Source organism: Dysidea avara, chromosome 7 (assembly GCF_963678975.1).
Source record: "Dysidea avara chromosome 7, odDysAvar1.4, whole genome shotgun sequence".
In the NCBI taxonomy this organism is placed as follows: domain Eukaryota; kingdom Metazoa; phylum Porifera; class Demospongiae; order Dictyoceratida; family Dysideidae; genus Dysidea; species Dysidea avara.
In genome coordinates, this window is record NC_089278.1 from 3,446,644 (window position 1) to 3,472,878 (window position 26,235).

Below are 26,235 nucleotides of genomic sequence, written 5' to 3' on the forward strand. Positions count from 1 at the left end.
GAGGTGACTAGGGGAGATGACGAGCTATTTTGAGCGCGCGATAAACGCGATGAAGGCCATGGGTACAGAGGAGTACCTAAAGAGCAGCTTAACAGTGTTGAAGATTATGCAAAACATCATGGTTCATCCTGACCTGGAGAAGTTCAGAAAGATACGCCTAGCTGCCTCGGTATAGCCTAGAAGTGGTTATGTGCTCGTTAAAAGTTGAATGCATATCGATCTAGGTGTTGTGTAAACCAGGCATGGTAGAGCTGCTAAGAGTAATCGGTTTTCAGGAGCAGGTACAGTCACACGTTGGTGTGTGTGTGCACATAGTGTGAAATGACAAAAATGTTCAAACGAATTCTGTGTCCAAGTGAGACTCAGCCCACATTGTTGGCACATGTACTCAGACTAGTGGTCCTTTGTACTTTTGTACTACAAATTGTTTAGTGTAGATGTAGTTGTTGTTGGCTACAGATTGTTTTGCTGGAGAAGTAGTATCACTTAAGCCTAATTTGCATGAGACTATCGTGTTACTAGCTAGCACTTGTATATCTTGCTAAATTCACTTCATTGCTATCATGTTCTTGTACATGTATCTGTTACAGGGAAGCTACCTTGTGTATCCTGGCACTGTCAGTTCGGCCGAACAACTTAAACCATGGAAGCAACAAATAGTAGAATGCCGTAAGCAGACAGGACAAATAGAAGGATGGGATGTACCAGGCACTTCACTGAAATATTCTGATCTGTTGGGTTCTGGGAAATTTGGGGATGTGTACAAAGGTTATTTAGACAGTCAGCCTGTTGCCATCAAGACATTAAAACCTGACTGTGGGGATTTGGCTAAAGCAGAGTTTGACCGAGAGACACGTATCATGAGGTATGGATGATTTAGAGTGAAAGAAAGCCACCTTAACATCTTGTTATTCCTTGCAGCAAACTACACCATCCAAATGTACTAGGAATGGTTGCTCTGGTCCTGACCTCCGATCCGATATCACTAGTACTGGTAAGGTATCTGTGCCTTTCCATTCCCCAGAGTCGGTAGAAAAGACTTCCAGCTTGTGTTTGAATAGTATCTAAAATCACTTAGCAATTGTACAGAGTATTGGGTAACTTGTCTGCTTGGGCTTCCTCATTGTTTAAAGCAGTGAAACATCATACTTTGTGGACCAACACAGAAGTCTCTAATCTCCTGTTGTGTAGCCTCTTAAGTGTTAAGGCTGGTACTGTAGTGATTTTCTTCCTTGTATAGGAATTGTTAATTTTCTGGTGTTAATGAGGTAATCTCTGTTTCAGGAATTGATGAAAGAAAATATGCTCTCTGTGCTGCACCAAAGAGAACTCAGCAAAGAGGAAGTACTTCACTATGTCTCTCAAGTGTCTGAAGGGATGAGCTATCTCCATCAACAGTCAGTACTGCACTGTGACCTAGCTGCTAGAAACATATCCTTTTTCCCTTCTCTTTTTTTTTTGTTAGGGTTTCTGGTTACAGTAGGAGTCAGTTAGTAGTTGTGATATGTAGTGGTGAAGTCAATTGGGTGTCAGGTGTGACCACAGTCAAGTTGATTAATGCATAGACTCCTCCAAATAGTATTCATGCACATCACGAAGTACTGTTAATATATAAGATTTCTCCTTGACTCTTTGTTTACATCCTCCTAGACCAGACCAATAGTGTTAAGATATCTGACTTTGGGTTGAGTCGTGTGGCTGGCACAGAGGAGTGTAATTTGGTGGGTAAGGAGCGGCAGCTACAGTTCCCCATAAGATGGACAGCACCAGAAGTGTTTTCCAAACTCTACGTTGACAAGAAGACAGATGTGTGGAGTTTTGGTATTCTCTTTTACGAGTTTGTGACAGCTGGCTCGGTGCCTTATGCGGCCCTCAGTAATGCTGAAGTCAGGAAACAAGTAATGTGATTGTTAAATATGGCTACTAGCCAGACTGTTTGTTCTTTCTTTGCAGGTGCAAGAAGGACATAGACTAGCACAACCAGAAGAGTGCCCTGACTCCTTCTTCCGTCTGATGCAATTGTGTTGGTCGACTGATCCATCAAAGAGACCGTCATTTTTTGAAATAACAGCACAAGAGTTTCCCAAGATACGATCAAATGCTCCCAAGTGAGTATCCACCTATGGCTTAATTTAGGTGCACAAATCACATCTTTATGGCTTACTAATAAGCACATGCCAGTTAAGGTAACTGACACTATTCCTCATCTCACATGAATAAACTTGTGAGACATATTTCATTAGTTTGGAATGTCCTGTAGCTGTTGTCAGGGATTCAATTGTTATGTCATTTTTGATGTTTTCATTTTCAGTCAAGCAGACCAGAAGCTGTCAGTTCACCAGGATGTTGTTGCAAAGGACAGAGACAGGTCCTACAGTGTGATTGCCAGGTTAGATATAACATTGCCTTACATGGAGGCCAAGGAGAATACATTAGGTTGTTGTCTGTGTTGGTTGTAAAAGCCATACAGATTTGAATAGGCTAATGATTTTGTGTATTTTATTTCTGATAAGTTATGAATACTTGTTGTCTGTACAGCCCCAAGAAGCAGAAAAGGATTATTAAAATCAAGGAGCCATCATACAGCCAAGCTATAGACAAAGTATAATATACAATTGATTGTGGCTGTCAGTTTTATGTCTCTCTCTGTAGGGTGGTGGGGTGGTGCGTGTGTACACTGCCTTGGTACCTCCGTTTCGTCATCGTACTGTGATCCCTTGTCTGCCAAAGACCTCCGTTAAGGATGCCATTCAGATGGTACTAGTTCAGTTAGGAAGAGACTACGTCGACCCCAGAAAGTAAGTTTTCTAGTGTCAAGTCATGTAGTGTTCATTGAGATGGATGTACATTCTTTGTAAAGCTATCACTTTGTTATGCTGTGTGATGTTACGGACCAGCCGTCTCGTTTCCTCTCTGCCAATGAGCATATCTACTCTCTGAAGAACTGCAAGCGGCAATTTGTGCTGTGTACCCATCAATCTGTTGGCAATGAGGCTACCATCCTTGATGCCATTATGGCTAGTGCCCGAGACAACGTAAGTGTCATGGTGCAAAATGTGCAGTACATGTAAAGCAATGTCACTTAATGTCATAATACAGTATTACAGACCATCACATGTAAACTGAAGTTCAAAGTGGGTCTTTACAATTTGTTGTTATTTTGCTAGTTCCTGTCTATCACTTAAGTGCTGTTTAGTGATAGTTGTTATAACATCCTGTGAAGTATTGCCCCTTGGTGGAGTTGTTTAATATGTTGTGGTTCACTACCAGTGTGTGCACTATTGTGGTGGTGTGTGTATGCTGGAGATTGTTGTATGTTATTGTTATTGTAGCCCGCCATGATTAAGGCACTAGATCCATGCACTCGTGGCTACTTGGTTAGTCAGTTGGAGGTATCTGTGAAACAGGAACTTGACTGGAGCCGCTCCTGGGTTGCTATTGACGGCTCCACCATGTTCACATACCGAGATGAAGAGGTTTGTGTCTGATACCATGTAACCTGTGTAACGTGTGCCATTCTGTGTAGGATGAGAATGTGAAGGAGTGTCAGCATTACATAGACCTTCGTAACTGTCTCTGTGAGCCGGTGAACATCAAAGGAAAACAGAAAGGCACAATTATACGTGTGCATAAACCAGATGGTCCTTCCTACTTATTGCAAGCCATTGATAAAGTACTAGGAGAAATTTGCTGTTGCTGTATACGTCATTTGTTGTTTTTCAGAGTGAAGTATTACGATGGATTGATGCGATACAAGTTGCATCTACTCAAGAGCCATCCCCACGGCTAGCTGATGTGGTAGAAGGAGCTGTAGTCCAAGAAGGTTACTTGGAGTACCAAGAATTTCTGCTAAATATGGTGCAGAGTGCTGACTTGAGCCAATTTCGCCAGACCATACAACGCAATCTACAGCTGTCATTCAAGCAACACTCTTCTCTTGCATCAAACATGAAGGTTGATCATGGCAGGCAGTGGAGCCAGCTGAAGAGTAATGGTAAAATGCAAGTGTTTTATACTGGCAAGCCTGAGACACTCCTTGAGCTGGGTAAAGCTACCAAAGTGAAGTTCAACCATCCGCCAGCATTAACACGGTCTGCAGACTATAGTATTGAAGTGACTACTACAATCAGTCGAGTGACCCTAAAAGCAGATCTACCGAGTGAACACCATGAGTGGGCTGAAGTGATACAACACATCCTACGAGAGCAGAATCGGGAGGACATCATTCAAGTAGCTGAGGACAGCACTGCACCTAATGGTTATGTACGCTTGAAGAGGTTTATGAGCAAGAAGAAGCTACAACAGCAGTCAGCCAGTACTCTTCCAATGGAGACCATGCCAGAAGATGCACAAGTTGTGACAAACCAGGATGAGGTCGCAGAAGGGTTATATGAAGATGCTAAATTTATCGAACATGTCAAGTCTCTAATGCCAGACTTGAAGGACCCTGGTAATTACTCCATAGAGCCGGTAGTTGCTCCTCCCCTTCCACCCAGAATGCCATCTATGAGGTGAGTATGTGTTCTGCATAATGGAACATACATTACAATATTGTATTGGTGTGTGTGTGTACATTTGTGTGTGCTTAACATGAAAGTTTGTTCTCCCACCAAAAAATCAGCCTTCGCAACAATTCAGTAGTATTGGTTAGCATTTGAAGTGAGTAGATTGACTGCAAAGGTGCTTCTTGTACTGTTCATTTATAACGCTGTGTGTGTAACTTAGATGAAAATTGCCATGTTGATAGTCTCACATTGCAGCGGGCTATTATGTTACAAAAAGTAAACAAACAAGTGAAATAAAAATTAGTTGGAGGGGACAAAAGCAGAAAGATTGCCCACACCTGCAGCTATACTAGTGCACACTCAATTCCTACTTCAGTCATGGCTATACAATTACCACTGACAAGCTATATGATTGAAGTAGGAATGTATACATATCTTCGGGTGTGGATGATTTCTCTTGTTACACTGCTCCATATTTGGAAAAAATAAATTACAGGACACACCTTTGTGTGTAAGGAAGAGTTGCTACCTACTATGCTACCGTACTATGCTACTGTACAATACAAAACAGTCTATTATGGGCACTTTTTAGACCAAAAAATTTGGTTGCAATATAGAGAGAGGTTTCTTCTTCAGTGGTACCAAAATTGTTGTCCTTGTCCTTAATTTGGAGATTTGTTAAGGGCCATTGCACTGTATATGCAATTATGCATGTCCTGTATATTTTTGACCATCGCTGACTAACTATAATTTATGTATAACTGGATCAAGATTTATCCATGCAGGTCACAATAATAAATGGATGTAGTATATTGTAGCATGGTACGATCATTCTGTGTGTGTTACAAGATACTAGACTGAAGTTCATACACCAAATCGTGATTTATTAATTTCACCCAAAACTAAGGGTTTTCCAAAACAAAAATACATTGCCTTGAAGCTTAGGTGTAATGACCCCCGCTGTTTTGTATTGTAGCTATTGAGGAATACCAGCAACATATTTACATGTAGGAAGCACGTCCAATTTTCTTTGTGTATCACTTGTATTCTTATAGATTGGTACAGTATGGTGGTTGATTATGTTGGGAAATAATCAGAGGAGGTCGGAAGCATTTTAGACACTACTTCAAAATATTGTGTAGTTTTGTTTGGAATATCCCAATAGTCACAATACATAACCAGTGAATGGTGGGTGATCACTGGGGATCGTTAGCTCTTCTGATTAGGCTTTGTGTGAGGATTCAGATGATGTACTTTGTTCTATAAAATCACTTAGTTTTCTAGACAAAAACTGATGAAAACATTTTCGCTCGCATAGTTAACATAACAATGATGCCAAACTTTGTTACATAATGCACACATTTAGTTTATCCCAAAATGCATATTTCATTTTTACAGCACTTAAACCACTTCCACCCTCCTCTGGGAAATATTGTAATTGTGCCAACACTAACAGAACTTTAAAAAAATGGTCAGACATCTTTAGACAAAATGTTGCTCATATGAGCATGTTTCCATTTTGATCTGACTTAATGTCCGATCATGATGCACTTACTATTGGTAAAAAAAATTTCACCCGGACATCACAAGTGAATAAGGCCTGCAGGGTATTTGTGATCTCCATTCACTAGCTGTAATTAAAACTGCTGTATTTTTTGCATTTGGCTATTGCACTAATCCTTTGTAAATATAGTGAATACTCTTTAAAATAAATTGGTCTTGTGCTTATTCAAACACCATCTGATGATTGTCTTAATTCACTGCGCTGGCCTAGTCTCACTGATCGTCGTAACTATCTGTCTGTGTCAACACTGTATGATATCCTCAACAACAGAACATCTCTTAACTTTTATGATTACTATCACTGTAATACTTCCTGCACCAGAGCCCATGAACTGTCTATTGTACCTTTACTATCTTCTATCAACAGTCACCGTTATTCTTTTTTTGTGAATACTGTATTTTTGTGGAACACTGTATCATTTGATACACTCATTATTAAATCTGTAAATTATTTTCATCGTTCCATTTATCATCTTTTTTGTATGTAGCTTTTTTAGTCTGTGTGTGTGTTTTGCTTATTGTAACTATCGTTTCTCTTCTTTGTAGTGTACTTTTGTGTTGTTATTCTTTGTCCTTGTAGTGTTATTTTTGTAATGTATGTGTTTAGGGAAGCACCCTTGTACAGGCTATGCCTTTTGGTGCCACCCTGTCATTTTGGCAAATTAGATAAATAATAATAATAACACTCGTGTGGTGACAATGTTGGCCCAATAAGAGATTACACTGAGTAGTTTTAATTGCAGGTAGAAAATGGATGGCAGTAGTGTAGTTGTAGCAACAAAAGGAAAGACCATGCTGCACTCTAGAAATCTTAACGCCGAAATTTCTCTGAGCTGGTGGTGTATGTTAAGCCAATATAATCTGACCAGTAACAGATACACCATGCAAATACTACGATAACAAATGCTTTGAAGAAAATAATTTTCACAGATTTTGCAACCAGGATATATATCATAAAATTTTATTTGTGGGTTTAGTGAAGTTATTAACATGAATGACCTCTTCAAAATGACGTCACAAGCATAAAATGGCCACCAATAGTGGGGGGACTTTAATATTTCGAGTACAGATGCCTATGGAGAAATTTTTTTGATAGGTCATATTTCAGCCGAGAAAAGCTACAGCCAACAGATATGGTTATAAGACAGTACAATAAATCATTTAAGTGTCTTGGAAGCTTTTTGATTGTAGATTTAGGCTATAGTGTATGTTCATCCTTACATTATTTATAACTATATTAGAGCTCTGTATCTTCTATCTTGGCTGAAATATAATCAATCAAAAAAATTTCTCCATAGGCGTCTGTACTCAAAAATATTAAAGTCCCGGCGGCCATTTTATGTTTGTGACGTCATTTCGGATAGAGGTTATGGGATAGTGGGCATTTGTGTACTTGTGTCTCTTGAAAATGGAGGTCGGTTGCACGTAATCCTATGACACACCATATACATGGTTTAATTGTATCTTGTGTTGGTTTTGGTATTGATTCCCAACTTATTACGTTCAGATAATGTAGGGCCTAAGAAAACAAGCATGCAATTTGTGAATTTTAATAGTTTGTATTGACGTTGAGGTGTCAATGTTAAATTATTTTTGAGATCATGAGATGGATGATGTGTTACTAACCTCCTCTGTCTTAAAAGTAACCATTGTTTGTGGCTTACATTCAGTTAATACACCCTGTATAGCAGTAAGATCCTCCGGTACCAAAAAAGCTTGTATTTTTAAAGATGATAGTTTGGTATTAATAATTTATACCTTTATCATATAAAGGTAACACCTGTAAAGCATTGATCACTGATAAAGAGTTTAGAGAGGAAAGTTTTGAGTTCTGCTACCTCTACTATATATGAACACATGTGGTACCACCAACTATTAGGTATACTTCAAAATAAATATTATCTTGGTGACATCATAGGACTGTTTTGTAAACACCATTTTATATAATATGTGCCTGGGCCTGCGATAACAGGGCATGTGGGCACAAACTACAGCCCGTCATGCAACAGGCCATATGTCAGTACTGGAAAAGAATATGCATTCTGTAACTTGCATCATAAAGCCAATCAAATGCTTACTAAGAGCTGAAAATTGTATTGTAATAGCATATTGGTATAAAACGTTATGAGTGATGAAAGTTTGAAAAAGTAGGCAAAAATCATGTGCCCACATGCCCTATTTTCGCAGGCCCAGTCACATGTTATAAAGTCACGCAGTGCTTGTTAAGTCAGAAATTTTATCACTTATCCCAGTTTCCCAATTAGTTTGATATCTTTCCACAAATCCTCCATATGACTGTCTAGATATGACTGTCTGCATTCCTGTGAATTCAAACGATTATCTCACCAACCACTACCTGTATCATAGTTTTTGTGCCGTATTTGTCCAAGTTTGTCATTCTGTGAGTATGATAAGTGGAAGTGTGTAACATTGCATAGTTCATTGAGATACAAGATTGCTGGGGTTGTGGGTGGATGTATATATTACTAACTTTTATGTGTGTGAGTGATTACTGTTTAGCTTGAGTTGTAGGTAATCACAGACATTTTACTTCGCAATTTAAGTCAAAAAAAATTAATAATTAATATGGGTGGGTATGGTAGTAATATTTCTTTTTTAAATACCCTTTTAGCAACGTGAAACCCAATAGAGCAGCACCAGTGGCCAATGGAAGAGTACCCATGGTTAATGGTGGACCACCACCACCCATGGTGTTACCTAGTCAGTCTCATAGTTCACTGTCACAAGTATTTGGTGGTTCTCCTGCTAGGACAGTTCCCAGTAGAAGTAGCAGCTCTTACAGTTTACCAGCTACTCAGTGGGCTAGGCCCTTGACTACATCTTTTGACGAGATTGATCATCATGGAGATTTAGTTAACCATTTTCCACGTATGGATCAGCAGTACCTTAGCTTTAATCAGCACCGTCGTGCAGTTTCACCTGTTCCACCCATGCATCAGTTACCAGGCCCACAGAAGTATCATCATGACAACAATATGTCTCCCACTGGTATGTCACGTTTTGACTATCATGCTGCAATGGAACAGCAACAAAACCATGTGAGCCAGCAACAGGTACAGCAACCATATCTTATGGGTCAGCAAGTTAGTCAACAGCAGAATCATATTGATCAACGGAGAAGTTACCAATATCAAATGGATCAGAAGCCAAACAATGGGACCCAGCAGCATCGTATGCCTCGGCAGTCAAGCCCACAATCAAATGTTTTCCAACAACAACAACAGCAGCAACAAATAAGCCAACAGCAGCAGCCACAACACATTCCGTGGCAGTCAAGCCCACCATCAAATGTATTCCAGCAGCAACAATATCAACACTTAAACCAACATCAGATGAATCGTGGAAATAACCAACACTTGGAACGACGTGTTAGTCCACCATACCACATGGGCCAACAATTTAATCATGTGAGCCAATCACAGCAGCAACAACATCACATTGGCCAATGGCCTAATCAACAACAACAGCAGCAACAAAATGTCAATGAACATCGACAGTCTTATTACTCAGACCAACAGCAGCATCACATGGGCCAATGGCCTAATCATGTGAGCCAACAACAACAACAGCAGCAACAACAATATGTCAGCGAACACCGACAGTCTTATTACTCAGACCAACAGCAGAAGCAGCATCAAACAGCACCTCCTTCTAGTGCTTCTCAGTATCGTAATAATAGTATTTCTCACCCTTCAAGTTGCCCTAATAACTTTCCTTTACCACCTCCTCAGCCAGTTCCAGAAGGCTATATTAAGATGCACTCAGTCAATGATCAACTTTCACAGCCATCAACAACTACTCCAATAGATTATGTGCAAATGAACTCACCTGCTATAAATGAGTCACCTCGCACTTACAGCCTTAATGTCCCAACCACCCCACCTGGTGTTGAGCAAAGACCTCTGGACACTGTACATAAAGCCCCACAGGTAGCACCAAAACCTTCTCGGCAGCCCAAGAAGTCAGCACTTCTTTCAGGTGGTACCAGTATTGAACAACAAGTCAAGTCTGCTATGCCTCCAGTTATACCAGCAAAGAAGAACAGTCTTCATAGGAGGAAAGGCCTTGCAATATATGATCAAACTGATAGCAATATTAGTCAACAATTGGAGTCCACTTCAATATCTAGTGAACCACGTACTGTGCCATCTAATGCTGTTCCTCCATTTAATGCCCAGCCTAAGGATGTAAGCCCACCAGTGGCGCCAGTCACTATGCCAACAAGTAATCCTAAAACTGTAAGTTACCCTTGCAACCTACAGATGTACCTTAACTTGTTCTTTGTTACTATGCAGTTACCACCTGGCTGGTTTGCAGAGATGGATTCGTCTAGAGGACAGTTTTATTATTTCAACCGTGACATGGGTTACACTACATGGGACATTGATGAGGTGATGCATATCCACCATGAAAATCAAGTTGGGGTAAGTAAGAGACCTTGTAGAAGATACTAAACCTTCATGTGCCATTTGTTGTTTTGTATAGACCCCAGGACCTGGCTGGAAGGTGGTGAAGACTCCAGATGGCAGGACATATTTCTATCATGCTACAACCCGCAAGACAACGTGGACTATTGCTGAAACTATGACATAACACATGGTCTATTAATGACATCACTCATTCTACCAACTTGTCTTCAGTGTGTACAATAATACATTTTAATTTATTATATAAAATTTTATCATATTAACTGTACTGAAAACACATGTACATAGGCAGTCAAACATATTTCAGTTAGAAAGCTAGGCTTAATTGGCTGGTCTATATAATGCTCCACAACTGCAATCAATTAGTAGGAATAATTCAATTACATAGATTACGTGTGCCTGACTAAACTAGCATATTTAAAAAACAGTACAACAAAATAAGCTTAAACTATGGTTAGAAATATATATGGTAAGTGTTGGACCCCACATTATACCAAAAAGTTTTGTGTCCTTGTGAAGTATCGGTCTTGCAGATTAGCTATCTTACAACAACAAATTGCCAGGTAAGTGTATGGTATAGACAGTGTCACAATTCATTTACAAGTTAGAGACGGTTTACATCACAAAAAATGGAGGGATGTTTGTTGTATGTGTGCATATAATATATACTATTCTTTTATCCACTACACTAGACCAGCCCTATTGGCTAGCTTGTCAGTCCCAGCTGTTGTCTGAGCAGTTTAACTTTTTGTTCCTGCAAACGAATTTCTGTTTCTGTCACGAGAGAATGGTTGAGGCCTGGTTGTACAGCAGACACAGTCTGTGGCCGTGCCGTTGACTGCTGCTGTTGCACTACAGGTAACATCGCTGCTGCCTTAGTAGAGCTATTGATGAAGTTGCCACCCTTTGCAAGGCTCTGCTGTGGCAATGGCATGTACACAACATTATTGGATTGTAGCAATAGTCCCTGGCCATTGTGTTGCACTGGGATGAATCCTTGTGTAACTGGTGGCTGGGAACCACCACTGTACAATGGTAAGACATTGTTAGTAGAATTAGGAGGGGTGCTTATGTGGGCAGGAACTGCAGCAGTAGGTTTAACATGTGGCTGTGTGACTGCTGTTGTTGTACTGAGGCTGGCCACAACAACAGGACTGTTGTTAACATTCACTGTACCATCAGCATGGGAAGTGCTTGTAGCTGTGCCGTAATGGTTTGGTATCAACGATGGCTGCTGTACTGGTGTCATCTTCAAGTTACTATTCTGATTTCCAGTCCCAAATTGTGCATTAATTGGTGGGGACTTCATTGCATTGTTCCCAACAAACAATTTATTAGCTGACACTGAGTTGCTGGACAAATTGGACAAATTTGCTTCTTCGGATGATGTACTGACAGATACTGCTGCGTTCTCTTGTGGGATTAATGGAGGTGGAGGCGGTGATGGTTCAGCACTTATTGACTCTCCACTTACACTGTCCACAGGCTGGAGAGGCACAAGCCTCTTTGCCCAAAGCTGTTGTATGACAGAGCCAAGGACAACTTGAGGTTCTCCAGTTGTGACTGGTTGCTGTGTCGATGTCGGTCTCACTGGATAATACATGACTGGTAGTTTGATCACTCCACAGGTGCGACGGATTGGTCCAGCTGGCCTCATTGGCGTATTGTTTAGGGGCCGCTCCTGGCGTGCCACATGAAAGTCTCTTTTGGGTGGCCGATCCTTGGCTGGCCTACGCTGACCTCCAACTGGAGACCGTCCACTGAAATCAAATAGATTCAAGTCTACGGACTCTCCTAAGTATCGTACAATCTGAGGTTTAGAACGGAACTTCTTCCCATCAGGGCTACATAAGATATAGAAAAATATTCTAACACATTGGTGCATCATGTATGTGTACCTGAAATAATAGACATCATATTTCCCAGCCGACTGACCAGATTTTCTAACCACCACTTCCCTTCTCCATCCAGGTGGTAAGCCAGCCGGGGTAGTGCGTTCAATTGCACTCATCAACTCGACCTGCAACAAAATATCCGCATACTACTGCACCAACCGTAAAACAGTTACAGCACTTCCGTGTACAGAAACATCTGTCCCTTTCACCAGCAGTGTCTTACAACCCATTGAATAACGTATACACAAATGTAACTTAGCTATAAGATTGCTTATCTGTGGAACAGAGAAATACAAATCAATAAGCACGCGCACTAGCACGAGTGTGTCCATGTGTCCCACAATTTTATGTAGCGAAAAAACGCTATTGTAGTTCAGTACACAAAACATTGCTCCGTGTGCATGAGAGTACCTTCCTCTGAATCTGCCAGTGCTAATGGTGATTGGTTCGATTCCTGCTAATAGATCCTCGTACACAATACTTCGTGAAAATATATCGTTCTCATAAATAGAAATAAGCGGTAAAACCACTGAACCCCAACCTCTCACTGACACCCTACTATATCTGATCATAAACCGTTGCCTTAGCAATGCACACACATTTACAAACCACAAGAAACAAAATACCACAACCAAAAATAAGTAGGAGTTATCTGGAGACTAGATAAGCCTCCCAGTCTGAGGAGGAGGGCGTAGATGGTAATAGTGGGTCTTTTGGTAAGGGAGTGCCAATGGGCGACATAAATGCATCCCATTGTTTCCTATTGTGGAGACAATAGAAGTTAAATTCATCAATACCCAGTGTACCATTACCTGATATGTAGTAATGCATAGACCTCATGAGTTGTGGATGGATGTTGTGATATCAATGATGGTTGTTGTAACAGTACTTGGTCAGGTTTTGAGGCTGTGGCAGCAGCAATCCTGTCTTGTACTTCTTCTTCCATTATAACATGTAATGCTTTTCTTTCCTTCTCATATTCCAGCTTACGAGATGATAGAAACTCAAGCAGAGACTGTATCGTGTTCTGAAACTTTTCATCAGCTTGTAGAACTGATTGATCAGTGGATTTGTGATGCATAGTTTGTCTGTGTGACTTTAACTGCTCAAGCAATTCCACAAATTTGATGTAGCGTAAAACATCTGATTGCTTAGTCTCAACTTCAAGCAAGGTATTCGCAGCTGATAACTTCACCTCCTTTTCCTAAGATGATATCACTACCATAAACAAATAAAATGCAACCAGCCACCGACCATTTTCAACTTGAGTTTCTGAGCTTCCTTGTTGGCAAGCCACTCATCAGCTTTCTTATGAGCATCTCTACATCTGTTATCATGTTCTGACTGCCACTGTTGCCTCCTGCTACTAATTCTAACCTATCCACACAGATAGAATTAGACATTGTTGTCTGTTAATTCTTACTCTCTTCTTTGTACGTCCTCTCATTTTTTTAACTAGATCTTCTAAAGATGGTTCAATGCTACGCTGAATGCTATCCAGTTCTGTCTGAATAAAAGTCACTTTCATGTAAAGCATGACACATCAACTAACCTGTAAACACACAACTTGTGATAAGTCGTTGCCTCTGGTGTCACTACATTTCTTCAACATGCTTATCAACTCAACAGCTCGTCTCAGCAGGTGCCGAGCTTCAGGAATCTTCACAAAAACACAACAGAAACCATCATCACATTCATTGACTGGCGTCAAAACACAAAAGAAAAAATCTACTGGTTTGTTTATTATTGTGCTCTTATGTGCTCCCAAAGAAAGAATTAGGGATGGAGGCAGAAGAAACAGTTTGTAAGAGAACATCCTAGTTCTTGCTATTACAAAGATGGGGAAAATTAAATAAGGATTTCTAATAACCAGTAGAATTACAAAAAAAAGAAACAACACTAATTACATATTCACTTTAAGCCACATACAGACTCAATTAAATTACTTTCTCATCCCTGCCTGGCAGGGTCCTATTTCCCTTGTAGCATCAATGTATTTTGTTTTTGTATCATTGGTGGCTATATAATAATACTATAGCATTCTGAACTGTTCTCACTAGGAATGTATTGTGAAAAAATGCTGTGTATAGTCAATGTTGTTGAACTTTATTAGCTAGCTAGTAACTATCAACTATCAAGCCAGGTGGGTGGTCAAGCTATTGCTGGTAATTGTGGCCACCTACTACCTCACTACCCATAGCTCTTGTCTATACAAGTACCAACTAGGATACGTAAAAGGATATCACTTGAATCAAACAAGGTACAGCCAACCTTGTGTCCACCAGGAGCAGTAACGTTGACACTGTTAATATACACAAGCACATCTAATAACATGACACTGAGAAAATATAATGTAGTAAGTAGAAGATTTCCATTTGGTGAAAGGCCACTAACTACAGTAGCTCATGATCACTGACTTGGTAAATTAATGGCAACCCCTATAGAACTTTTCATCTCCTTAAGATCCATTTTTGTTGGCCATATTGTTGTACGCAATGGGCCTTTGGATAAGTGAATTAGTTAATCCAAGTATACTGCAAGTATACTGCTAACAACCAACAGCCAAAACTGTGGTGGATGGGCTTGGTAGTATTAACATATAAAATGCATGCTAATCTGTAAAGCAGTTCACCATAGAATGCGTTCATAAATTTGGCCAAAAATTGAATAAACAGCATCAATTTTGGTCATCAAGGAGATTAAAAAATGATCTATAGTACAGTAGCAAGGGGGTGACACACAGGCACTCACTGTAGGTAGATCTGCGACTGCGGTCAAAGTCTAAGTCAAAGGTCAAGCCCACAAAATTTGTGCCAAGTCAATGGTAAAAATTTCCAACCCACAATTGAAAAGCACTGAAATATCATCGTCAAGTCACCGGTCAAAATATGAAACAGGCTCTTAGTAACAGGTCAAAGAGAAATTTTCAACCGATCAAGACTTTGACCGCAGTCGCAGATCTACCTACAGCGCGTACCTATGTGATACCCCCTTGAGTAGCTCAAAGGACACCCCTTTGGCTTGGTAAATGTAAAATGGCAAACCCCTTGAGGGTGGCTAGGTAGGGGGCATCTTTTAGAACATCTTCCCTGAACAACAACTGACATTACACGCTCACGTAAAATTTAAACCTTCGAACTTGGGCTGGTGTTGAGATATTGTTGTTTGGTGGCCATCACTGTCTCTTCAAACTGTTTCACAAATTGTTGATCTCCGCTCACTGATGGATGCTGATTATTCGCTGCCAGCCATGAAGGATTGCTCCCAAACTGCTGGGGAATAGTGAAGCTGCTTAACTGGTAGGACTCACGAGGGATTGAGCTAGGAAAAAATCCCGGTGTATTGTGAAGGTGAAATTTCTCTGGAAAATAGCCTCCAGAGCTCGCTGTCACTTCATGGTGGTATCTAACAGCCATAGGTGAACTAGTCAAGTAGCCACTACCCACAATCGCTTGGACTAAATCTAATTAAAGCACACTACCCTAATAGTACATTCATATGCCACGTGGTACGTGTAATTAGTTAATATTTTTGTATGTACACATAGGACTACAATCATGATGTTTCATGGTATAGTATTCTGTTCACTACGAATTTTATTATTAGTATTTTCACTATAGTCCATATTTTCTAACACCATAAACTCTCTCACTAACTTTGAAAGTAATACCTTATCATGCATTACTTCTGAGTGAAGATAAAATGATTTGTTGTTAGCTTGGAATGTAGCAAATGAGTATTGTCTTGTTGGAGGGTGAGCATCATTAACATTAAACATGTGTCTCTTTCGTCTTGCAAACAATGAAAGTGTTTCTGCTGTCACAACTTCACGTGCAGCATCATAAAACATCCTGGTAATGTAAGCTTTAGCACAAAAGTGTAGCATAGCTGTTGTACCCAAACTGAATGTCAAAATGGCACTGCAGGCTGCAACCCTGGTTGTCATTGCTATATCACTATCACCATGTAGTACCATCAGTGGAGTAGCTATTACCATACTGATACTGGATGTTATTGATACCAGCTTTATTGCTCTCACTGCTGTTGTGAATGGTGCTGTATACACTAGCTTCCCTACTGGTTCCTGTCTAGCTGCATAGCATCTTACTATTAACTTAATAGGCTGGTTTAGAGAATAACGCATCTGTCTGAAAGAAATCTTCGAAGAAATCATTGCAATGTTTGTACCCACAATCGAATCGGTATCTGTTCGTCTAGGTTATAAGCGCAGACGCCTTTCTTAGTTACGTAATTGAGCCTGGGATCAGCCATGAAAAATACTGTAAAAGATTATACCCTTACTGTTTAATAGACTTAAAGTATGTCGGACCATTCTAAAACGAAACAAAGTAAGAAAAGTTTGTAATTTACTCTAATAAAACATTCGTTTCTATGCTTAACCGCAGTACCCATTATTCGCCGCTTAAATGATTCAGTGAAGGCCAAAATCCACTCCAGCACATCTGTATCCAGTATCTGTTGTTGTGTGAGGGAGTTAGTGTACAACAGTTTGGATGCTGGTGCAACTCACATCACAGTCAAACTAGACATAGTCAAGTATTTTGTACAGGTGACAGACAATGGGTGTGGTATTAACCACAATGATTTAATAGTACTTGGAGGGAAAAACTTTACAAGTAAATGTCATTCGGTCCAAGAATTACAGTCTGTCAGAAGTATGGGCTTCAAGGGAGAAGCGTTGTGTAGTATGTGTGAGTTGAGTGGTACAATGGAAGTGTGCAGTAGACACCAACTGTCACCAGAGACTTGGTGTAAACTTTTCCATCATTGTCGAGACCTTGGTGTGACCCGCAGTACTGCTCACTGCCAAGTTGCTGGTACAACTGTCACCCTTCATGACATATTTTACAGTATGCCAGTACGTCGGAAATGCATCAAGGAGAACCTTGAGATGGAATACATTCGCCAAATGGTACAGCATACTGCAATAGTCAAGCCTCATGTTGCATTTGTAGTTGAGAATAGTACAACTGGAACATGTATATTACACAGCAAAAAGGGACAATCGAGTATGGAAAAACTGTCTCAATTCTATAGTCCTTCTGTAACCAAAACCATGCTACCAGTGGAGTATTGTACTGGTTCCTATAATCTCAATGGTTATATATCAACTGAGATGTACCCTAGCAAGTCTCTTCAACTAGTGTATGTCAATAACCGACTAGTGAGCCAAACTCAAGTGCACACTCTTCTTAACACACTCCTGACCAACAAGCATAAAAGTTGCGAGCATGGTCATCCTGTTTATTTTGTAACTATTCAATGTCCTCCGTCAGAATGTGACTTCTGTTGGCAGCCATGTAAGACACTAGTAGAGTTTGTTGATTGGACTGCTGTTCTTCAGGCCACTGGTCTAGCTGCTAAGACTGCTACCTCTCGTTTAAGATGTCCAGAAACAACTCAAAATGTGACTGGCAGTTGTACAGTTGACACATGCCCTGAAGATGAGTCTACAAGTGTTCACTTTTCACATGGCATGCAGTCAGATATAGTACGAAGAAACAGAAAAAGTAGCACTACCACCATGACAAGTTTAACTCATGATTCCAAGGGTGATGCTGTAGCTGGTGATTTACTTGTTACTCCCAAATTCATCAGTGTTAAAGCTTCCTCACGCTCACCACTGCGCACTCCCAGCATTGCCCAGAAGCTGGCCCAGTTTTCTAATGGCAGAATGGAGCAGGGACCTAAAGTACTGTCAAAGAAAAGGATCAATCCCCACCTTATCTGCAGTAAACTGGCTAAGCACTTTGTTCCTGACATGTTGGACTCTCCCTTTGTACCTCAGCACCACTCCACTCCACTGCAAGATGTACAAGACATTGACACACACCAGTCATCATGCAGACCTGAGGTACCTGTTACCAAGTCCACTAGTGACATGTTGAAGAGTGAAGATGATAGTGTGGGCTTTTGTAGTAGGCCATTTTTGGCTGCACCACATCTAACACACAGCACATCACCATTTGTGTCACATGGCACGAGAATAAGTTTTTCACTGAAATCACAATCATATCAAGCACAAGACAAGTGCAGTAAAGATGTTAAGCCAATCATCATAGAGAAGCTGATATCAGAGTGGAGCAATCCAGTGTTCAAGACTGGACAAGAGGTGCTACTTTACTGTGCTGGTGCATCCGTGTTGTAATTCTTTTACAGCATATTTTGACTGCATCTACTTGTGGCAGTGATACCATTAGTATCCATAATATGATCCACTCTTATCGGTTCACCAAAGATATGTTCCACAGGATTAAAGTATGTAACAGTACACACACACACACATGCATGCACGCACACAACCACACACAGCATGCATACACACAAAGCAAAAAGCACACTGGGATGCCTGTGCACCACTCAGGTACTTGGGGACCACTGCATATTTGATGTGTTTTATTAACTGTGTGCAGGTAATCAACCAAGTGGATAACAAATTTATAGCCTGTTTGATGGACACCAAAAGCAATGGTATAAATACACAACTCATAATTGTTATTGTGCATGTCCACTGTAGGCAGTTACAATTTACTGGTACTTGTAGACCAGCATGCTGCTCATGAACGAATCAGATTGGAAAAACTTATTGCAGGTCAGCAGCCCCTCCTCCTTTTATATGAACCACACCCATTGTCCTCAGAGCTCTATGATGAAGAGGCATATAGTGGCAACGTGAGTGGACGCCAGGTACTATCTAGTCCAATAGAACCACCATTGAAATTCCAGCTGGAAAGCCAACAGTTGCAGCTAGCCACAACAATATTTAGTAAACAACTACATGCAGTTGGGATTGAGCTCTCACAAGTTTGCATTGTGTTACATTTCATGCAAATAAAAAATGTTTTACCAGATCAACAACGTTATGTTGGTACACAAGCTACCCAGTGTGTTGGTCAACAAGAAATGTCCCACTATATCTACAACCACTATCAAGGTTGCTATAGTAAAATGTTGTGCGTGTTATTATTGATGTATTTTAGGAGATGGTCAGAGAACATGTAGAGGTAAGTGTAGCTTGTATAATAAGCCCCTCCCACTTTGTCACTACTGCAGCACTTGATGACTACTGGGGGCTCATCTTGTATCATTCCACTAGTGTTGACAGATCTTCTTGCCACACAGGCATGTCATGGTATGATTGTGTGTGTAGACAACTGGGGATATATTTGATACTTTATATTCATGCAGGAGCCATCAAATTTAATGATCCTCTGACTTTGAATGAATGCCACAAACTAATCGAGTCACTTTCACACTGCAAGTTACCCTTCCAATGTGCCCATGGACGGTAATACAGTAGCAGAATTGCTACCAATTGTCTTAATGCTAATTGTTTCAGTCCCTCTCTAGTGCCTGTGCTGGATCTTGGACTGCTCAATAAAAACAGGACCTCACCAAAAATGTAGAACAATTATTGTCAATTACATAAATAATTTACTGTCATTAGAATATGTACAAATCAACATGACTGGAATGGAAAGTGATAGAAAAAATAGTGGCGAGGTTATAAATGGTCATGACGAATGGGAGAGTTTATAAACAATATGTTGATATTGGGAAAGTCCCTGGCATTGTTGTTTGATGGTTCCGTTCTGTCAGTGCCACAAGGCACAGTAGTTTCCACACAGATCCAATGGCAATGGTCCGCCTGCAACAAACAGTCTACTTTTAGTCGGACTATATGTGTGAGTATAAATAGCATTTGGTGGTTCAGGCATTCCACTGAAAAAGCCCCGATAAGTTTCATCTTTCCTCTATAACATCCAACATTAAAAAGTCCCAAGGTTACAACAGTACACTCACCAGCCAACCAAGGGTGGTTTTTAGTACCCAAGCGGATGGCTCACGATAACTTGGTCCAGCAATGTTGATCTGTGACCAGCTGTGTTCTAATTTACTTAGGTAGGAGTCAGTCCTGATGTCTTAAAAGTACAAATTTCCTTGCCCTGTTCCAATACTGATGAGATTGTCATTGAATTGAAGTGACCTCACTCCTTCAATTTATACATCACCTTCACAACAATTAGTACTATTAGATATTACACAGCTTACCAGAGTCCTTGTCTTTAGAATGTATCGAGCTTGGTGTCAACACGAGAGTCCAAGAATGTGATATGAGATCATGACCCTACAGCATAGAGTCCCAGTTTTTCATCTGCTTCTATACACACATTTTCTGCAGAAAATGGCAGTGAGTATCTGTAAATCTGTTGTATGCAATTTCAGAATAATAATTATTACAGGAAAACCATCTTGGCTTGCCTGTTGAAGTGTATAACAATCCCACAGATGGACAGTGGCAGCACAGGTACCAGTTTGTAATGCAGCCATTTTCTAGCATCATAACGAAGTGACAGTTATGTAGTGTACACACAACTTACTGCATATTGGGAGTTGTAGGCTAAGTCACGGACCTTAATGCCACTTTCGTTCAATGTACTTGTGTTCCTGAACTTACACAATGGGACCATTGAGGGAACAGACTCTACTAAAACTTGATCCACACCCACACCTTTCGCTGTCAACAAAGATGAATGGGTCACAAAGGAGGATACTGGTAAACAGGGACAGATCTAGGATTTCTAACAGGGGTTTCCAGTTAGGTCACACCCAAACCTTTGTGGTCCCTACTATACAGTACTATTGTATTGTATGATACATGCCAACTGCTATGCAATGTAAGGCTGCATGTGTTGCCAACATTTGATGAGTACTGATGAGAAGTTAAAGATACATGTATTGACAGAATGCAATTTTATTTAAACACAACTTACATTCTAGCCATTAAATAGTAAGGGAGAGTGTGTAACTTAGAGGGTATCCATACCTGGTAGAACAAAGGATTTACTTAATGATTTTATTGATGATAGAGAACTGTTAATAGGTGTCGAGTGTTCACACTGTCACACACACTGTCATTAAAATATTTATCTTAAAACTTTGATATACATTTTAAGTTAGTAGATTAACACATAAAGACTATGGGTACTTTGATGTATATGTCAGATTATAAAACTTCATGTATATGGCTTCATGAGTAACTGGCATAAACATACTCTATAGTATTATGAACTCTTGGTTATATTTTGGTGTTACTGGACTGTATGGTGGTGTTACTGGATTCATTGGGATATGACAAATGACCAGTGTTACAGCATTAAAGATATTACAAGGAATGATAGCTTTAAGTTGATAGTACACAATTGCAATATAAATACAAGCAGTAATGCATACCTATACAGCGTCATTGGGCCACACTGGCCTCAAATCTGTGTTCCTAAAAGTCAGTATTTTGCTGAACAGAAAGTATGCGAAAATAATCCCACCATTAAATTTGTTGCGGTTTACAAAGTGACCTTCAGTAACAAGCTGGTGCTTATATTTCTCCTTTAGAATAATGTTTAGAATTGATGGATCAAACCCACCATTTTGCTCATGGACTGATTTAGATAGATCAATCAACAATTCTTGTAATTTGGGTGAGTTTTCAATAAGGATCCCAACACCCTTTTCAGTGATTGTTGCTACTTTTAGAGTGACATGGATTAATCCACCATGAGCTGAGACTGCTTTCATGAATTCATCAGAAACAATGGCATTCCGCGAATTAATGAATAATTGCTCCAAATTATTGTTGAATGTTGATGATAGTGAAAAGCCAGTTGGATGGAATGGTGACTGTTCATAAAAAGAATCAAGTTCTATGATAATACATTTCAACTGTTTAGAGCTAATAGTAATATCCTGGACAACATTGGAATTGTAGTAGTGATGCACCCTACAATACTGAAGTGATGAAAACTGAGACAGAGATGATAAATCTTCATTGTATGACCATTTACATACCTCACAGCACATGCTATCAGAGTGCCTAATTTCTAGTGCTTGCAGAGTTGTACACAAGCTAACCATCTCCTGATGGTTATCGACAGCAGTTGATGTAAGTAGACAATGCTCTATTGATAAATGAGTCAACTTCATACTATATAGGATTTCCCACAACACCTTCAGGTTTAATGTTATGACATGTGTGTTTTTCAATATCATGGCATGTGTGTTTCTCAATCTCAATCCTTTTAGATTACGACAGTTTTTAGCAACAGCACGAAGGCCTCTCATGTTGTCTTTAGACACATTACAGAAGCTCAAGTCAAGTCTTTGAAGGTTAGGAAACAGAGATGATACCTGCTCTAGATTTTTATCAAGTACGCTCTTCATATCATTTATGGAGACAGCAATATTATTTGCAAACTGTGTTATCCAAATCGCTGCATTATGATAAAATTGAAAACCATGAATTGTACCATAATAAGATGTGACACTCTCATTAACTGAAGCACTAGCTACAATACAGTTACAATTTCGGTTACTGCAACTACAGTGATTTAGTTTTAGACTGTAGTGTCTCTGACCAAGCAAGCAATAATATAAATCGTAGACTATCACTGAAGGGGTCAAACTAAATTGTATATGAAGGTGTGGCAGAGTAGGGAAAACGTTGAATGGTACTCTGCATGAATCGTATAATTTGAAGTGAGCAGTGTATCCATCTGGTGGCCTGTATTGGTCTCGGGTAGAATTGCCAGTCGACCACCACCTTAATAAATACCTAAAAACAGAACGTTCCACAGACTTTCTATTGTGTTTACTACTATTTTGCACTATGTTCACATATTGTGGTTTGTGTCCTGCTGAAATGTAATCGTGCAAGCAATTTTCATGATCATTTGATGGTTTAGAAATGTGTCTTGCTAAATAGAGCGTAACTTCAGTCAGATTTGAGTTCTTCAGTAAACTAGCAGGGTAGAATACCTCTCCTGACCACGAAATTTCCAGCTTTTTCAAGTGCTTGAGGTTTTGCAAAAATTTCTCCAATACATATTTAGTCAATGGTGATTGTATTAGCAAGGTGAGATTTATAACGTTTGCACAATTAGTCAATATCAGGTCACAGCACAACTTCGATGTTAGATAGTGATCATTGGTAAACGATAGCTGTTGAATGTGATTTCCGCACACTTTCAATATCTCAATTACCGAGGCTTCTTCACAACTTCGATAATAAGGCCACGAAAACTTTGTCCACAATGATGGTACTTCAGTGAAAACGCGTAAGTTCTTCGAGACATATCGAAGTGTAACTACGTCACGTGAGCTCAAAAACGAAATTATGAACACCAGCATCTCTGCTGGAAGATGCAATATACTGTAAATCACCCGCATTGACTCAGAAGTAGTAGACATAGAAGTTTTCTAGCTTTGAATTAGCATAATCATAGACCATTACATCGATCAGTATATAGTGCTGAGCGTGCTAGCGCACAATAATCACCGGTTTTGTACTAAATGTACAAACGAGATTTAAAGCATTTGATACCTTTTAAAACCGAGTGGTCACCACTTAGAACAAACATCAAACATTCCGCATAGGCAATAATATTAATTTAAAGATTTTATCCGAGATTTTATCATAGTCTCTACAGAAAGATTGAGATAGCTACTCTGCAGTCAGCCACTCTAATATTCTCGCTAATGATTCTTACTGCAGCAATCATAACCATTATTTATTTACTGCTTGTTGACCTTTTTGCTAAATTGTTTTTGAGTTACCAAAATAGCTACTGGATGTTGTATATATGATGGACACCATGATCATCTCTGCAACATGATATTTCAAACGTTGACATTAATGTGTATTTTTCAATGTGAGAGTTTTTAATCCCTGGCAAAGAGTCACATTAACCAGTCACTTTCCTCTTGCTACAGAAAAAACGAGAAAGAAAACAATGCGTGTATGAGGAAAGAGTCCGTAACATTGAGCATGGAACCTTCACACCACTTGTAGCTACTCTCTGCTGCAAGTAGCATATGGGACCTATCGCTGCTACTTTTTACAAACATTTAGCCTCCCTCTTATTTGATAAACTGCATCAAACATATCAGTAATCAGACAATTCGTTGGCTTTGATGCAGCCTGAGTTTCTCTTTACTGAGATCTTTGATTATATGTTTATGAGGGGCAAGATCTTCATGTTAGACCACAGCCTGTTGCCAGTGATATTTCTCTGGCAGTTAGTGAAGCAGATTTAACTGTGGAGTACATATTTATTTGTGTATTAAGTATATAAAATAATTATACAACCAAGTACTAAAGATAATACGAAATGCAGTTAAAATTACATCATAAATAATAAATAAAATAATTAATGTTCTCGAAAACTACGAGGCCTAGAGACATGAACTAACCGGGGATAGATTTACCTGTGAACTAAGGCACAAGCGTATAATCGTTGCGCCCGTTCGTGCTGATGACTTGACCATACGTGTAATTCTATATCGTTCAACTTCAAGCTGATGCTGACAATTTTTTTGAATGGTCCGGCTAATTAAGACCTGGTTATTGAATATTAATAACAGCAAATGTAAAAGTATGAGAATTGAGTTATCAAGTGGTACATCTCACAGTTACTTTATTGATGGCGAACCCATTTGTAGCATCATGCACTGCTGAGAAAGATTTGGGAGTTATGGTGATCAAAACCTCAAATTTCACCAACATGCTGCAGCTGTAGCTACTAAAGCAATCGTATTCTGGGACTTATTAGTAAGTGCTTTGAACACCTTGATGTTGACTCCGGCCTTACCAATTTTATATAAGACTCTTGTTTGGCCTATTTTAGAATATGCAAATTCTGTTTGGGGGCCGCATTATGATTAGCTATATCACAGATCAGAAAATGTTAGAAAATGGAACAGAAGAGAGCCACCAGACTTGTACCTTCTTTGAGGGAATTGCCCTTTGCTGAGCGTGTATCACACCTCAGATTACCATCCCTGTACTATAGAAGGAATCGAGGAGACATGATTTTAGTGTATCAGATTTTACATGGTCTACTTAATGTTGATGCTTCATTTTTCTTCTCCCCAACTACTTACACACCTACAAGAGGTCACAATTCAAATTATATAAGGAGAGTATTAACAAGTTTGCAAGGGCTTACACATTTTCAAAGGCAGGGTAATTAATGACTGGAATAGTCTACCTGATTACGGCAGTGTTAATGCTGATTCCTTAACTTCATTTAAGAATCTCATAGATAAACATTGGACTGATTGTCATTATTTTTATAATGATTGATTTGTATGCATCAGTGTAATTGAGCAGGATTCATAGGCTGTGCCTTTTTCCTGAAATTAATACTAATATACATGAGGATCCACTGTATGCTGAAGTTGGTGAGGCTGAGCTATGAAATTAGACGTGTATACAAACTTATACAGTGTTGAAGAGGGAGCATTTCTTATAGTTATGACCAACTATTCAAGGCAGCGATCATGACATTGTTTTAGCTGATGATATTCTTTGTATTTGTACATTGTCTATACTCTATACCATTAAGTGAGAAGATTGTTGCAGGTCCTCCTAATAATAATGACCAATCAATATCGGTTTTTCAGGTTTTAGAATTGTACACTATTTTCTTATTCTTATATTTTGTTTACTTTTTATAAATATATATACCTAACGTGATGATTAGAGGTGCTGGTGGTGCTTGATATTGCTCAGTATCAAGTCAGTCATCATGTACACTAGTAGTTAGCTAATACCATCAGTGTTATCAAATTGTTTCTTTACTATTGAATGTATATTTTATATTACACAGTTTTGATATATCCAACTGCAGGTAACATATAGCATGCTCTGCACATGGGTAGCAGTATTATGGCTTCAGCTAGGTGATCACAATAAGTCAAGTACCCAGTGGTACACAGTAGAAAGTAGTATACAATCCTTTGATCTTT

The 26,235-nt window shown here is 39.5% G+C and overlaps 5 protein-coding genes across 22 annotated transcripts; 2 read left to right on the forward strand and 3 right to left on the reverse strand.

Annotated features, from left to right (window-relative positions):
• Positions 1-16: 16 nt before the first annotated feature.
• LOC136260968 (uncharacterized) lies at positions 17-10,779 on the forward strand. Its single transcript, XM_066054898.1, has 17 exons — positions 17-169; positions 225-281; positions 591-865; positions 922-994; positions 1,285-1,429; positions 1,639-1,898; positions 1,954-2,108; positions 2,312-2,389; positions 2,539-2,602; positions 2,653-2,798; positions 2,861-3,035; positions 3,333-3,476; positions 3,527-3,673; positions 3,724-4,511; positions 8,701-10,327; positions 10,385-10,513; positions 10,575-10,779. Exons 1-17 carry the CDS (start codon positions 17-19, stop codon positions 10,680-10,682), a joined length of 4,524 nt encoding a protein of 1,507 aa, XP_065910970.1. The 3' UTR covers positions 10,683-10,779.
• Positions 10,780-11,055: 276 nt separating this feature from the next.
• Positions 11,056-12,963, reverse strand: LOC136260985 (uncharacterized). The gene is made up of 3 exons (XM_066054941.1): positions 12,823-12,963; positions 12,415-12,536; positions 11,056-12,360 (listed from the first exon to the last, which is right to left on the reverse strand). The coding sequence occupies exons 2-3, from the start codon at positions 12,525-12,527 to the stop codon at positions 11,223-11,225; spliced, it is 1,251 nt and encodes a 416-aa protein (XP_065911013.1). The 5' UTR covers positions 12,528-12,536; positions 12,823-12,963; the 3' UTR covers positions 11,056-11,222.
• An 11-nt stretch (positions 12,964-12,974) lies between these two features.
• Positions 12,975-15,887, reverse strand: LOC136260991 (programmed cell death protein 7-like). Of its 4 annotated transcripts, XM_066054949.1 has the most exons (7): positions 15,543-15,685; positions 14,358-14,713; positions 13,964-14,238; positions 13,835-13,918; positions 13,666-13,788; positions 13,224-13,615; positions 12,975-13,171 (listed from the first exon to the last, which is right to left on the reverse strand). In XM_066054949.1, the coding sequence occupies exons 3-7, from the start codon at positions 14,225-14,227 to the stop codon at positions 13,060-13,062; spliced, it is 975 nt and encodes a 324-aa protein (XP_065911021.1). In that variant the 5' UTR covers positions 14,228-14,238; positions 14,358-14,713; positions 15,543-15,685; the 3' UTR covers positions 12,975-13,059. The 4 variants fall into 4 exon arrangements, with proteins under 4 accessions (XP_065911021.1, XP_065911018.1, XP_065911020.1 ...); XM_066054946.1 differs by lacking the exon at positions 14,358-14,713 and having other exon boundaries at positions 13,964-14,071; positions 15,543-15,887; XM_066054948.1 differs by having other exon boundaries at positions 13,964-14,713; positions 15,530-15,686.
• Positions 15,888-16,600: 713 nt separating this feature from the next.
• Positions 16,601-23,264, forward strand: LOC136260972 (DNA mismatch repair protein Mlh3-like). 10 transcript variants are annotated; one of them, XM_066054915.1, is made up of 17 exons: positions 16,601-16,760; positions 16,818-18,544; positions 18,592-18,690; positions 18,846-18,903; positions 18,950-19,024; positions 19,073-19,236; positions 19,283-19,366; positions 19,413-19,436; positions 19,486-19,564; positions 19,621-19,720; positions 19,772-19,834; positions 20,503-20,623; positions 20,676-21,911; positions 21,967-22,260; positions 22,315-22,372; positions 22,423-22,443; positions 22,513-23,198. In XM_066054915.1, exons 1-12 carry the CDS (start codon positions 16,733-16,735, stop codon positions 20,543-20,545), a joined length of 2,544 nt encoding a protein of 847 aa, XP_065910987.1. In that variant the 5' UTR covers positions 16,601-16,732; the 3' UTR covers positions 20,546-20,623; positions 20,676-21,911; positions 21,967-22,260; positions 22,315-22,372; positions 22,423-22,443; positions 22,513-23,198. The 10 variants fall into 10 exon arrangements, with proteins under 10 accessions (XP_065910987.1, XP_065910986.1, XP_065910985.1 ...); XM_066054914.1 differs by lacking the exon at positions 22,423-22,443 and having other exon boundaries at positions 21,967-22,106; positions 22,161-22,260; XM_066054913.1 differs by having other exon boundaries at positions 21,967-22,372.
• On the reverse strand, positions 20,242-23,984 carry LOC136260976 (uncharacterized). Of its 6 annotated transcripts, XM_066054924.1 has the most exons (6): positions 21,667-23,984; positions 21,207-21,259; positions 20,814-20,950; positions 20,695-20,766; positions 20,485-20,639; positions 20,242-20,426 (listed from the first exon to the last, which is right to left on the reverse strand). In XM_066054924.1, the coding sequence occupies exon 1, from the start codon at positions 23,674-23,676 to the stop codon at positions 21,667-21,669; it is 2,010 nt and encodes a 669-aa protein (XP_065910996.1). In that variant the 5' UTR covers positions 23,677-23,984; the 3' UTR covers positions 20,242-20,426; positions 20,485-20,639; positions 20,695-20,766; positions 20,814-20,950; positions 21,207-21,259. The 6 variants fall into 6 exon arrangements, with proteins under 6 accessions (XP_065910996.1, XP_065910994.1, XP_065910995.1 ...); XM_066054922.1 differs by having other exon boundaries at positions 20,814-21,259; XM_066054923.1 differs by having other exon boundaries at positions 21,207-23,982.
• Positions 23,985-26,235: the final 2,251 nt, after the last annotated feature.